The sequence below is a fragment of the Balaenoptera musculus genome, chromosome 13 (genome assembly GCF_009873245.2).
Source record: "Balaenoptera musculus isolate JJ_BM4_2016_0621 chromosome 13, mBalMus1.pri.v3, whole genome shotgun sequence".
Lineage (NCBI taxonomy): Eukaryota > Metazoa > Chordata > Mammalia > Artiodactyla > Balaenopteridae > Balaenoptera > Balaenoptera musculus.
The window spans coordinates 70,085,791-70,099,732 of record NC_045797.1 but is presented as its reverse complement, the minus strand read 5'-3'; the positions used below and the strand labels follow the sequence as shown (position 1 = coordinate 70,099,732).

General features: G+C 35.4%; 1 protein-coding gene and 1 non-coding gene across 4 annotated transcripts in view; both read left to right on the top strand.

Moving 5' to 3' along the window:
• Positions 1 to 13,731, top strand: part of RAB10 (RAB10, member RAS oncogene family) — a 76,043-nt gene extending 62,312 nt beyond the window's left edge. For 2 of the 3 annotated variants that reach the window (XM_036872841.1, XM_036872840.1), the window contains exons 4-7: positions 1,962 to 2,100; positions 6,138 to 6,227; positions 6,571 to 6,672; positions 11,207 to 13,731. In XM_036872841.1, coding sequence (XP_036728736.1) covers positions 1,962 to 2,100; positions 6,138 to 6,227; positions 6,571 to 6,672; positions 11,207 to 11,290 — 415 coding nt within the window. In that variant the 3' untranslated portion in view covers positions 11,291 to 13,731. The remainder of the gene's footprint in view (positions 1 to 1,961; positions 2,101 to 6,137; positions 6,228 to 6,570; positions 6,673 to 11,206) is intronic. The other variant, XM_036872839.1, reaches the window with a different exon arrangement.
• On the top strand, positions 2,849 to 2,921 carry TRNAR-UCU. Its single transcript has one exon. It is a non-coding gene; the product is annotated as a tRNA-Arg (tRNA).
• Positions 13,732 to 13,942: the final 211 nt, after the last annotated feature.

Sequence of the window (13,942 nt, the reverse complement as noted above, 5' to 3'; positions counted from 1 at the left end):
GTGTATAACATCATTAGCCATAGAGAAATACAAATTAAAATGATGATGAGATATCACTGCATGCCCTATTAGTACAACTAAAATAAAATACAGTGAGAACACCAAATGCTGATGAGGATGCAAAGAAACTGGGTCTCTCATACATTGCTAGTGGGAATGTATTAAAGTAGTATAGCCACTCTAGAAAAGTCTGGCAGTTTCTTATAAAGTTAAACATATACTTACCATCTGACTCAGCAATAACATTCCTGGGTGTTCATCCCAGAGAAATGAAAACTTACGTACACACAGAAACTTGTACACAAATGTTCATAGCAACTTTATTTGTAATAGCCAAAAACTAAAAACAACCCAAATATCCTTACACGGGTGAGTGATTAAACAAACTGTGATGAGTCCATTCAGTGGAATACTACCCAGCAATAAAATGAAACGGACTAGTATTACATGCAACAACTTGGGTAGATCTCAAGGGCATTATGCTGGAAAAAGTGAAAACAACCGTTTCAAAAGGTTGCATTATGCATGATTCCATTTATATAACATTCTGGAAATGGCAAAAGTAGAGAAATGGAAAACAGACTATTAGCCAGGGTGTAGGGACTATAGGAGGTAGAGGAGTGAGTGATACAACAGTTTTCTGCCTTCTTTGTGGCAGTGACTACACAAATCTATACATGTGATAAAATTGCAGAGAACAGTACTCTAATAATGTCTGTAGATTGTACCAGTGTCAATTTCTTTTTGTACTATGATGTAAGATGTTACCATTGGGAAAAACTGGGTAAAGGGTACACAGGACCTCTTTGTACTGTTTTCGAAATTTCCTGTGAGGGTATAGTTACTTTAAAACAAAAGTTTTAAAAAGAAGTTTCCTGGGAAGGGGAACAGAGAAATGCAGTGTTAGTTGGAGGGATGTGGGGTTGGGAGTGGGGTTTTTGGTTTGTTTGAATTTTGCTTTTTTTAGAAAAGATAGGGGAGGGACTTCCCTGGTGGCGCAGTGGTTAAGAATCCGCCTGCCAATGCAGGGGACTCGAGTTTGAGCTCTGGTCCGGGAAGATCCCACATGCTGCGGAGCAACTGGGCCCGTGTGCCACAATTACTGAGCCTGTGTTCTAGAGCCCGCGAGCCACAACTACTGAGCCCGCGTGCCACAGCTGCTGAAGCCCACACGCCTAGAGCCCGTGCTCTACAAGAGAAGCCACTGCAATGAGAAGCCCCCACACCACAACAAAGTGTAGCCCCCGCTCGCCACAACTAGAGAAAGCCCGCGTGCAGCAACAAAGACCCAACGCAGCCAAAAATAAATAAATTTAAAAAAAAAAGGGGGGGAGACTTAAATATGTACATATGCTAATTATAATGATCCATAAAAAGAAATTGGTGATGCAAATGAGGGAAAAATTACAGGAGCAAAATATCTTAAATCTTTGGCTTGAAAGCATTGAAAAATACTACAATTTACGTATTTCTGTCCTGTTATTTATAAATGAGGTTATCTTTACAAATTTTTGTAAATGATTCTAAAGATAAATGTGGCTGTACTATGGTGTAGTCCTTTAATGTTCTAAAAATTCCACAAGCTTTTGTATTACATTATGGAACTAGATCACTAAATAAATGGAATTCCAAGAGTTTTTATCACACTTGCTGGTATTCATCTTTAAATAACTTTAAAAATAATTTTATGTCACTTTGTACTGTTTTCCCTTTCAGATTTTCATCCAGTATTGGTAGGTTGTTAATTTCCTTAGACTAAAAAGTATTTACACATATATATGTTTACGAATAACCGTAATTGTTTGCTATTTAAGAATTAAATGATTGGTGGTTCTGTTTTGTTTTGTGTCATATAGTGGATTTTAATCTCTATTTTACCAAACTGTTCTACTGTTTTGCCCTTTATCTAGAACTTAGTAATATCAAAATGCTCAGTGCAAATTATTGGCTGTTTATTTCAGGGATACGGCAGGCCAGGAGCGATTTCACACCATCACAACCTCCTACTACAGAGGAGCAATGGGTATCATGCTAGTATATGACATCACAAATGGTAAAAGTTTTGAAAACATCAGCAAATGGCTTAGAAACATAGATGAGGTAAGACCTAGAAATTGTGTAAACCCTACATAAACACACATTTGTGTGCTTGGTTAAGAAGAATAAATATTCCAGTTGATCTTATAGTGTTTGCTATCATTACTATTGAATATTTCTACTTGTTTATAGGGTAATGTTATTTTTTGCTTACTTTTTCTTAAAATTTTGGGCAGATCTGTTTTGAACCCCATCCAAGGCAATTACCAGATTACCCAGAAACTCTATACAGCCATCTTGTAAGATGGCCCCAAATAGAAGCTACCAGTGGTTTTACACACCTGTCTAAATGAATTCTTTTTTGGGGAATTTTTATTGAATGAATGAATTACATTTTCAATAATAATTTTAAAAACGTATTTTTGGGAATTCCCTGGCGGTCCATGGGTTAGGACTTGGCACTTTCACTGCTGTGGCCCAGGTTCAATCCCTGGTCAGGGAACTAAGATCCCACAAGCCGTGTGGCATGCCAAAAATAAATAATAAAGAAATAAAAACGTATTTTTAACTTATGGAAATACCATATCACTTCTAGACATTTTGAAAGATACAGAGTACTAATACAGTAAAATGCTAACCAAGAAAATAGTGCCATATCATTGCACGTGAAGATGTCAGTTTTTATAAGGTAGTGTGTCAAAGCATGTCTGTTTCTGTGCTGCAGCATAGGTAGCTTCTTGTTGGAATTATTTTTCATGTCTTATTGCTACCTTCTATGCTTTGAATTTCATTAAGACTAACTCTTGGGAATTCCCTGGCGGTCCAGTGGTTAGGACTCTGCACTTCTATTGCAAGGGGCCCAGGTTTGATCCCTGGTCAGGGAACTAAGATCCCGCAAGCTGTGTGGCACGGCCAAAGATAAAAAACCTCTTTAAAGCAACTTTTGGCTGGAAACACAAAGACCAAGTCTTAAGCCAGTATTAGACCCAAGATAATAATATCTTCAATGGTAGCAATCCTAAGGGCTTATTACTAACTTTTCCGTTGCTACAAGAAGTCTGTTAGTATTTAATAATCTGTTAATGACACAGATTTTGAAACCAAAAACAAAGCCTCCATTTTAAAATTTCCTTAGCCTTTATTTTATTGTTCGGCCAAGTAGCATGTGTAATAAGAGCAATTTATATAGAGAGACTATGCAATGTTCCAGCAGCAACCGATTTTCCAATTCTGTGACATCAACTGGATGTCCTACAATTCAATCCTGTTCTGACACTAACTACTCAGTCTTAGTGTCAGACTCCACAGGTTTAAGGACTCAGTCCCACAAGACTGCTCTTCCTTCAAATGCAAGTCCTGGGTCCCCCAGGCTACCTGCACTTCTGTGTGACTTGGCTACAAATTTGGAGGTTCCCATGACCCATTTGGGGGTTCAGTAATTTGCTAAAATGACCCACGGAACTCAGGAAAGAGCTATACTTACAATTGTATTATAAAGGACACAACTCTGGAACTGCTAAATGGAAGAGATGCATAGACAGTGTATGGGGGTTGGAGAATGCAGAGCTTCTAGGCTGTCTCTGGACATGTAGCCCTCTTGGCACCTTGATGTGTTCACCAACCAAGAAGATACCCTAACTTCATTGTTTCCAAGTTTTAATGGGGGCCTCGTTACATAGTCATGATAATTAAATCATTGACCTCTGGTGATTGACCCTAATCTCTAGCCCCCTTCACCTCATGGCGGGTGGGGGTTAAAAGTCTCAACCCTCAGTGTTTGGTTCCTCTGGTGACCAGCCTCCATTGTGAAACTCTGTAGAGGCCCTGGCCAGAGTCCTTTATTAGCATAAATTTAGGTAAACAGAAAGAGGCTTGTTATGAATAACAAAAGACACTCCTATCACTCAGGAAATTAGGAGTACTGTGCCAGGAATAGAAACAAAGACCAAAAATATGTTTTTTATTATACCACAGGCTCATACATTTAACTTGGTAGGCTGGATGGCTTAAGTTTCCCAGCATGAGAACTAACATACGTAAAACCCAGCCATTTAAAAAAAATGTTTTTCTGATATATAAGAGATTGACTTTGTCTAATTTTTAATGTGTTGTAGAAATTTAAACTTTAACAGCTGAATTGATCCAGCAGCATTTAAGAAAAGATTATATATCATGGTCAAGAGAAATTTACCTAGGAATGCAACATATGAAATAATGTAATACACCATATTAATAAAAGACAAAAACCATATGATCTTGTCAACAGACACACACAAAAAAACCCATTCGACAAAATCTAAAAGACATATGTGAAAATCCCACAGACAACATCATCCTTTCCCCTACAATCAAGAACATGATTAGGATGCCTGCTCTGGCCACTACTGTTTAACATTGTACTAGAGGTTCTAGCCAGGGCATTTAGGCAAAGAAAAAAAGAGCACCCAGATTGGAAAGTAAAACTATATTTGTAAATGGTGTGATCTTGTATATAGAAAATCCTAAGGAATCCACACACTTCCACCAAAAAATAAAACTATTAGAACTAATAAACAAGTTCAGTACGGTTGTAGGAAGCAAGATTAGTATACAAAAATCAGTTGTACTTATATACATTAGCAGCAAATAATCAAAAATTGAAATTAAGAATATAATTGTATTTATAATAGCATCAAAAAGAAAAAAATAAGAAAAATTTAACCAAAGAAGCACAAGGCTTTGAAAACCATAAAATGTTGTTAAAAGAAACTAAAGAATATCTAAATAATTAGAAAGACATCCCATGTCCATGAATTGGAAGATTCCATATTGTTAAAATGGCAGTACTACCCAAAGTGTTCTGCAGATGTAGTGAAATCCCTATCAAAATCCCAGCTGCTTCTTTTGGATAGGGGCGGGGGTTGACAGGCTGATTCTAAAATTCATATGGAAATTCAGGGTACCCAGAATAGCCAAACAGTCTTGAAATAGGCAGTGACGTTTAAGCTGAGACCTGAAGAGATGACTAGAAGGTATCCAGATAAGGATGGGGCTGGTGGAAATAATATGATGGATTCAAATTTAAGACAAACCAAGTCTCATAAATTACTTTTGGTGTCCAGAGAACATAATTGTGTTGCTGCAGGGATATTTCAGGGAAAGGTGCATTGGGCCAAAGATAGACAATTTGAGATATTTTCCCCATCCCATGGGTTGCTTTTTCATTCTGCTGATAGTGATCTTTGACACACAGAAGTTTTTAATTTTGATGAAGTACAATTCATCTGTTTTTTCTTTTTTGTTGCTTATGCTTTTGGTGTCATATCTGAGAAATCATTGCCAATTCCAAGGTCATAAAACTTTTTCCCTATGTTTTTTTCTAAGAGTTTAATAGATTTAGGTCTTCTATTTAGGTCTTTGATCCCATTTTGAGTATGGTGTTGTAAGTTAAAGATCCAGCTTCATTCTTTTGCATGTTGATATCTGGTATTCCCAACACCATTTGTTGAGAAGACTGTCCTTTCCCCCATTGGATGGTCTTGGCACTCTTGTTGAAAATCATTTGATGGTGTACACAAGAGTTTATTTCGGGTATCTCTATTCTGTTCTTCTTGTCTATGTCTGTCCTTATGCCAAGAGCACACTGTTTTGATTACTGTAGCTTTTTGTAGTAAGTTTTGAAATCAGGAAGTAAGTGTGAATCTTCCAACTTTGTACTTCTTTTCAAGATTGTTTTGGCTATTCAGGGTCCCTTGATATTCCACATGAATTTTAGAGATGGATTTTCCTATTTGTGCAGAAGATGTCATTAGGATTTCAGTGGAGCAACATTTGTTTTTAACTGATTTTTGTGCACGGACTCCCCTAGCAATGTGACTTTTTGAGACTCTAAGGGCTCTATAGAATTTTAAACTAAGGTTTCTTATAGGGTAATACACATTATCTAAAATCATGATCCAGCTTGGATTTAGACTATGTGTAAGAAATTACAGTTTCAGATCTTTTGCATATGTCCTCTCTTGTTGAGAATGTTTCTAGAAACTAGACAGCCTCCTATAAAGTCATTTTTATTAAGCCATAATTCATGGTAGTGTGTAAATTAAAATTTTATTTCATTTTAGCATGCCAATGAAGATGTGGAAAGAATGTTACTAGGAAACAAGTGTGATATGGATGATAAAAGAGTTGTACCTAAAGGAAAAGGAGAACAGGTAAAAAGCTCTGAATGAGACTAATATGCTGCCCTTTCTTTGTAAAGATGGTGTTGCATTTGATTGTTTTTACATTAGTGGTAGTGGAGTGCACTTGAGCTATTCGCATCCTTTTAAAAATGCTATTGGAAATGATAGCTTATCATTTGAGTGAATTTTTGTTTGTTTTTTAAGGAGCTTGACCATTTGAGTCTTGACCCATTGAAATAATCTGTTCATTTTAGATAACCTAGTTGAGACTACTACCTTTAGAATAGTATTACTATTTCCTTTAGGATGCTAAAGTCATCAATTGGTAACCTGTACTTGATAATTTTATGATGATATTTTGCTTCTATTTTAGATTGCAAGAGAGCATGGTATTAGATTTTTTGAGACTAGTGCAAAAGCAAATATAAACATCGAAAAGGCGTTCCTCACATTAGCTGAAGATATCCTTCGAAAGGTAAATTTCTTTTTTCTTTTTCTTCTTTTTTCTTTTTTTTTTTTTTTTTTACTGCTAAGGTGCCTGGTGTCACATTTGAACATTTCATGTTTTCTGAAGTACTAGACTTACATACAGAAATTGGGTTTGGGTGGTGTTGTTTCTAAACTTTTACCCATCACCAATATATAATCCTCCAAAGTAAAGAAAGGAGCTGGAAGGAACAGGCAGCCATCTAGAAATCTCTAGCATCTAGTCAATGGTAACAGTTGATATTCTGAGCTCCAGTACTCAGTCTCTAGCCTGATTTCATGCTCCTTTTTCCAACTTTTTGTCTGGTCCATGGTGTTATGGTTCTTCTGTTTCATTTCTCTTATATATCCTTTGCATTCCCATAGATAAAAAAATTTAAGATAAGAGGTGAATCTATGATGCAGTTATTGCTACAAAATCACTATTCTTCTATATAGTCATTTCTCAGACGTGCCAGTGAAGGGCATGTATATACTATATACTGAATAAATAGAGTAAGTCTGCCCCCAAATTTCATTTACCCAATCATTTCAACCTGTAAGGTAAAAAAAAAAAAAAAAAAAAAAAAAGGCTGAAAATTGATCTCGGGGAATTTTACCTCGAGGTTAGTTTCTGGGTTTAATTTGTGAATCCCAAAATTTGCCAGTACAAGTAACATGTAGCAAAATTGGGAAATCTGATTTTCATATTTTTCCCTCAAATGACTAGATAAAATACACAGTTATGAATTAAGGTTATGAGTCCTGAATTCTCTCTTCAGTCTTAATGGTATATTTAAACGCAAATAAAATAGAGAAAATCTGACACAGTCCTGAAGGAGAAGCAAGTATTGTATAAGAGAAAATTTAATTGCTTCTAGTAACCCTTCTGTTTTTATACTTGAGATATCAGTATTTTTCCCCCCAAAAAAACCCCTCAAATTTCATACACACACACACATATAAATCTAAGCTGTAATAGAGGTGGTATTATCAAGTGTAAATCTAATGGAATTTCTGAGGAACCAAGCAACTTAATTTTTTTGAGGGGAGAGCTATCTGTTTACTATAGTGTTCAAACTAGAAAAAACAGTTATCACTCATTGCTGTTTAGAGTAACTACAAAAGTTGTGCCTGTCCACATCTGCCGACATCCTGCATATCATGTCTGATATCTATAATGTATTGATATATTGAGTAATAAAAAGCAAGTTAGGATATAACATGTGTGGTAAATGATCTTTTAAAAATTATATATGATACCAAAAACACATGTACACATACACACACACACATTTGGTTATGCTTAGCAAATAAGGATCTGGAAGGATATATACCAGACTCTAAGTAGTGAGTACTCTAGTGTGATGGTGGGAAGGGGAAGGGGATACAGGACAGAATCACTTTTACCTCATGTACAGTTTTGTTTTGAAATTTTAACTTGCTTCTTTTTAAAGTTATAAAAACAATTAAAAAATATTTGTACACAACTGGATATAGGTAAAAACCCATTAGAATTCTTGAGGAAATATATTTTTATTTTAAAATATTCCTGTAAGAAACAAAAATTAAAATAGAACAGAAAAATACTAGGTAGACTACGAAAAAACATTTGTATTTTTAATTAAATGAAAGGAATAACAGATAGAAAAATACTTTAATTAGTGGAAAGTATAATACTTTGTATTTCTGAGATTGGTGGGTTACAGTGAAAAATTATTTCAGTACTTATAGGAATTATCACAAAACTTACTGAAATACCCGTGTTCTCTGTGTTTTTCCTCTTTCTGGAAATTTGGTCTTCTCCATTGTTTCTGACTTCTTTCTGTATTATATCCCTTGATCTTCTTCCAGATCTTTGCATTTCAAAAAAATAGTGCTATATAGGCATATAATTTGTGTGTCAGTGAGGTAGATCTTCCTTATCATATTAAAGGTTAAAAGGTATGGATGCACCAATAAATAAAGATCTCAGTCTAGAGTCTTCCCCAGGTAGGCAGGCCCAATTGTGAGGCAGCATTTTTTCCCCATACACATACATGCACTTTTCAGTGTGATAAAGTTATGAGTTAAAACATCAAATGTAAACTTGCTTTAAAAGATGTAAAATACAGTAGTGATTCCTGACTAGCAACCTTCTGTGTAGTGCTTTTCCTCCTGAGTTGATAAAAGAAAAAAGAACTTTAGAATGAAAGCAATTTAAAACATTTAAAACTTAATTATTTGAATAGATAATTCATTCCCATGATTCAGACATTTAAAATAAAAAGAGTAAACATACAGAGAAGTTTCTCACTATATTCCCCCAACTCCTCATTCCTCCCCCATGGGTAACCAATAATTAATTTCTTAGTTACTAATATATGAGTAAATATGAATATATATACATTTTATTCCCATCCTTCCTCCCCCCCCCCCTTTTTTTTAAAAAAAAAAAAACAGGTAAGGCAACATGCTCTGCACTGTTTGGCACTTAATATAAGTAAAATAGTTCCATTTTTAAAATAACTGAGTGCTACTCCTTTGAGTATTATAATTAATACAGGTTTCCCAATGAGGGACATTTAGGTGATTTTCAGCCTTATTATCTCATAAATTGTGTTGTAGTGAATAATCTTTATATTATTTTACACATGTGCAAGTATATTTGAAGGACAGATTCCCAGAAGTGGCCAAAGAGCATATAGTACATTTATAATTCTGATACATGCTTGCCACCTTCTGCCTGAGGGCTGTACCCTTTTATACTCCTGCCAGCAGTATATGAGAATGTCTGTTTACTCAAACTCTTGGCCAACATAGTGAATTATAAGACTTTCAGATGTTTTCCAACCTGACAGGTAAAAAACACAGATTTAATTTGCAGCTCTCTTATGAATAAGATGAGCACTTTTAAAGATATGTTTAAGAAGCACCTTTGTGTTTCCCTTTTCTGTAAACTTTTTTGTTTATTCTTTTGCCCACTTTTGCTATTTAGTTATTGGCCCTTTTTTTTGAGAGTCTGTTTCAAGGGTCTAAGTTAAATTGTGCAAGGACAGACTGTGAGTGATATGTAACTGAATAAATGTAGTAACCTCCCTGGCTATAAGCACCCATATATCTTTAACTGACCCACACCCAGGAGTCCCAGAGAAAGAGTACTGCCTATGCAACTTTTCTTGCTGTGGCCAGGTGCTGAGCTGCCTATTTCTCTTCTGTGCATTTTTCACAAAGACCTTTTTAATGCAAAACTTGCATCTTTAACATACAGTGAAAAGAAGAATTCCGTAAGGCTGTGAGAGTAGGTGGGTTAGCTCAAAGTGCAAGTAGAAATTTCACCTCAGTATGAATTCAGCAGGCCTCTCTTGGGCTATGTGAGTTTTAGAAATTATTTTAATTTTTTCCCCTTGAGCTACCTTAACTTTATATTGTTTCCATGAGAAAATAAGTTCCCACTTATATCCTAGCTTCTAAAATTCCATTCATGATGAACACTGTTACACACACAACAGCATGGATAAATCACACAGGATAAATTGCACAGGCTGATACTGAGTAAAAGGAAAAAGAAATCAGATACAAAAGAATACATAAAATATGGTTCCATGTATATGAAGGTCAAAAACAGAAAAAACTAATCTATGGTGGTAGAAATCAGAGTATTGGTTACCTTTAGGAGGGTAGTACTGACTGGAAAGGGACACAAGGGAGCCTTCTGGGGGCATATTATGTTCTATATTTTGATCTGGTGGTTTCACAGCATATATTAAAAATCCATCAAGCACAGTTAAGATTTGTATACTTTACTGTAGGTATGCTATCCCTAAAATAAATTCTGCTTTCATACATATAGGCTATCCACTTAAAATAGTATATTCTTCTGATTATACAAGTAATATTTAGGGTGTTGGGGGAATACAGGATTATACAAAGAGGAAAATAAAATAATTCATAAACCCACCACCTAAGGGTTACTACTATTAACATTTTGGTGTCTCTCATTTTGATTTTTTTCTGTATCCATTTTTAACATGAATAATACAACTTTGCATTCTGCCCCACCCTATTTCCTCCACTTAATGTTAGTGTATCATAGTTAAAATTGCCTTTTTAAAGCAATGCTATGGAAATACAAGCTCCAATCTCAAAAGGCAAGTAAAACTAAACAGAAAAGTGCTGTTTCACTACTCTGAAGTTAGACATGATCCATCATTGGTTTTATACATATGCTTGATGATGCTTTTTAAGTACTAAATACTCAGGGGTCAGGCCAGGAGATAACATACCTCTCTTCACAAGAGTTAGGGCAGAGAAGGTTTCAGAAGTTCTACAAAGGAAAGCCAGGAGGCCTCAAGACATTTCACAACTTTGAAGAAAAAGGCAAAATGAAGATCAAAAACAAAACTTCCATTTCTTTACTTTGCATGGGAGGGAAAACCTGTCTCATGTGACTGTAATTGCACTGTGTTACTTAAATTAACATTTATGAGAATATTGCTGTTAAATCTTGATTTATCCATGGCAGTGTTTTTTCACGGGTTGCTTTCCTTGTGTGTTTGTTCCAGACCCCTGTAAAAGAACCCAACAGTGAAAACGTAGATATCAGCAGTGGAGGAGGCGTGACAGGCTGGAAGAGCAAATGTTGCTGAACGCTCTCCTGCTCCATCAGTTACCATCCACCACCCTGTTTTCTCTTCCTGCTGCAAAATAAACCACTCTGTCCATTTTTAACTCTTCAACAGATATTTTTGTTCCTCATCTTTTAACTCCTAGTCCACCTGTTTTATTTGTTCTTTCATCTGTGACTGCTTGCTGACTTTATAATTTTCTTCAAACAAAAAAATGTATAGAAAAATCATGTCTGTGAGTTCATTTTTAAATGTACTTGCTCAGCTCACCACTGCATTTCAGTTGTATTATAGTCCAGTTCTTATCAACATTAAAACCTATAGCAATCATTTCAACTCTATTCTGCAAATTGTATAAGAATAAAAGTTAGAATTAACAATTTTATTTTGTACAACAGTGGAATTTTCTGTCATGGATAATGTGCTTGAGTCCCTATAATCTATAGACATGTGATAGCAAAAGAAACAAAAGCCAGGAAAACACTCATTTTCACCTTGGATATGTAAATGGGGTTAATTTTGTCCTGTGCCTTATGTGGAAAGGAACTTCTTTGGTTTTTCCTTTTTTTGTTTTGGTGGAAGCATGTGCAGGAGACATATCATCGAAACATAAAGCATTAAAATGTTTGTGGTTTGCTTGGCTGTAATTTTCAAAGTAGTTAATTGAGGACAAAGGATAATGCAGAAATGATTGCTTTGGTTTGCGGCGTCTCATTTTAAGTGGCCTTGATATTTAAAACTATTCCTGCCACCGGTTCTTTTCCTTGGCCACTTTTTCCTTGTGTCTCTTCCTGCATGCTGCTTTATTTGCTTCTCCCCCACCACCCTGTGGTATGAGTTATTTAAAAATGAAAGGGGTAAACTAGCAGGTTTGTCAAGTTTAACATAAAGCACTGATTTAACTTGCTAAGTAAACTGAAAGATAAATTCTAACTGCCTGTTATCAAATGTCAGTTAACTGTGTCCTCCCCTCATTTTCTCTCTCCCCTAAAGCTTCTGTCCCAGATTCCTTCATTTGCTGTTCGACTTCATGTTCCTCTTCTCTTTCCCTCTTTGTTCCCTTCCTGTCTCTCCATTGAGTTTATGAAATGGAAGAGTTAATTGCATGCACTAGTGTTTGGAGGGTGTTGTGGTTTGTCTTTCTAATTAGGTGTATAGCCTATTCACTTTCCTAGAATAAACCTCTTAACCTAAATTTGAATAGTCTCCATTTTGGCAACTCCTCTAGCAGTTTGGTAGCCCAGTCAAGGTTGTTTCAAAAAGGTGGGAAGGAGGAGTGAAATTTATTAACATGTTTGCCAAATATATTGAGATTTGGCCTTTGAAGAACATTTTTTCAGTGTTAAGTTGTCTTTACCTTAAGATTTAGAAGTACGTTAGAATATTATTAATTTTAAGTCCTATCTTCACATCCCTTTGGAAAACTTGTATTACCATGGATTTGGAAAAAGGACAACAGAGGCTTTTCATGTGAAGATAAGATACTCTAGCTCTCTCTCACCCTGTCATTTTTTCACTTCATTTTTCTAGTTTTGCTTCATTGCTTATCATTAGGATAGGGTAAGTTAAGTTTGCTATGCTGCTGGCATCCTAAGATGATACCTTTGTTGAAATAATTGTGAATAGCATGATTCATTTCTAGCAGAGGCTGAGTTTAGGACAGCAGCTTCCATTGAAAAGTCTTTTTGTGTCGTGGATAGCATTTTAATGACCTCTTGGCTCACATAAACAACATAGGGACGTATCTGCTATGAACATCCATGAATTTTCAGATAGTGCCCTAAAAGTGATTTTATATGCCTCACTGGTGGTTGTTGTTAGGTTTTTTCCCTCACTTGACTTTATCATTGTTTACTACTAGTAAAAGCAGCATTGCCAAATAATCCTTAATTTTCCATTAAAAATAATAATGAAATGATGTTAAGCTTCTCAAAAAGTTTTAGGTTAAACCTACTGTTGTTAGATTAATTTTAATGTGTTTGTTGCTTTCTTTTATCTGGAATGTGGCAGTAGCTTTTTTTATTTTTAACCCTCTTTAATCCTTATTCAGTTCAGTGACTTAAGGTTTGAGAGCTAAACACTGGGATTTTTGGGTAACAGACTGACAGTTTTGTTGTTTGCATACTTATAATTGGCATTGTACATAGAAAGGATATGGCTACCTTTTGTTAAATCTGCACTTTCTAAATATCAAAAAAAAGGGAAATGGAGTATAAATCAATTTTTGTATAACCTGTTTGAAACATGAGTTTTATTTGCTTAATAATAGGGCTTTGCCCCCTTTTCTGTAAGTCTCTTGGGATCCTGTGTAGAAGCCGTTCTCATTCAACACCAAACAGTTAAGTCCATTCTCTGGTACTAGCTACAAATTCGGTTTCATATTCTACTTAACAATTTAAATAAACTGAAATATTTCTAGATGGTCTACTTCTGTTCGTATAAAAACAAAACTTGATTTCCAACTGCGTGGCTTGGTTTTCATTTATTTATGGAGTTTAAGATGGAGGATTCCTTCTGGAAATAATGCAGAATAGCAAACTGGGTATTAGAGGAGCAGAAATAGAATAACTTTTTCAACTAGGGAATGCTGGGAAGGCAATTTCAAGGGCTATCATTGGAAGAAACTGCATTTTAAACGCAGAGTCATCCTGGCATCAAGTGCACAACCATAGT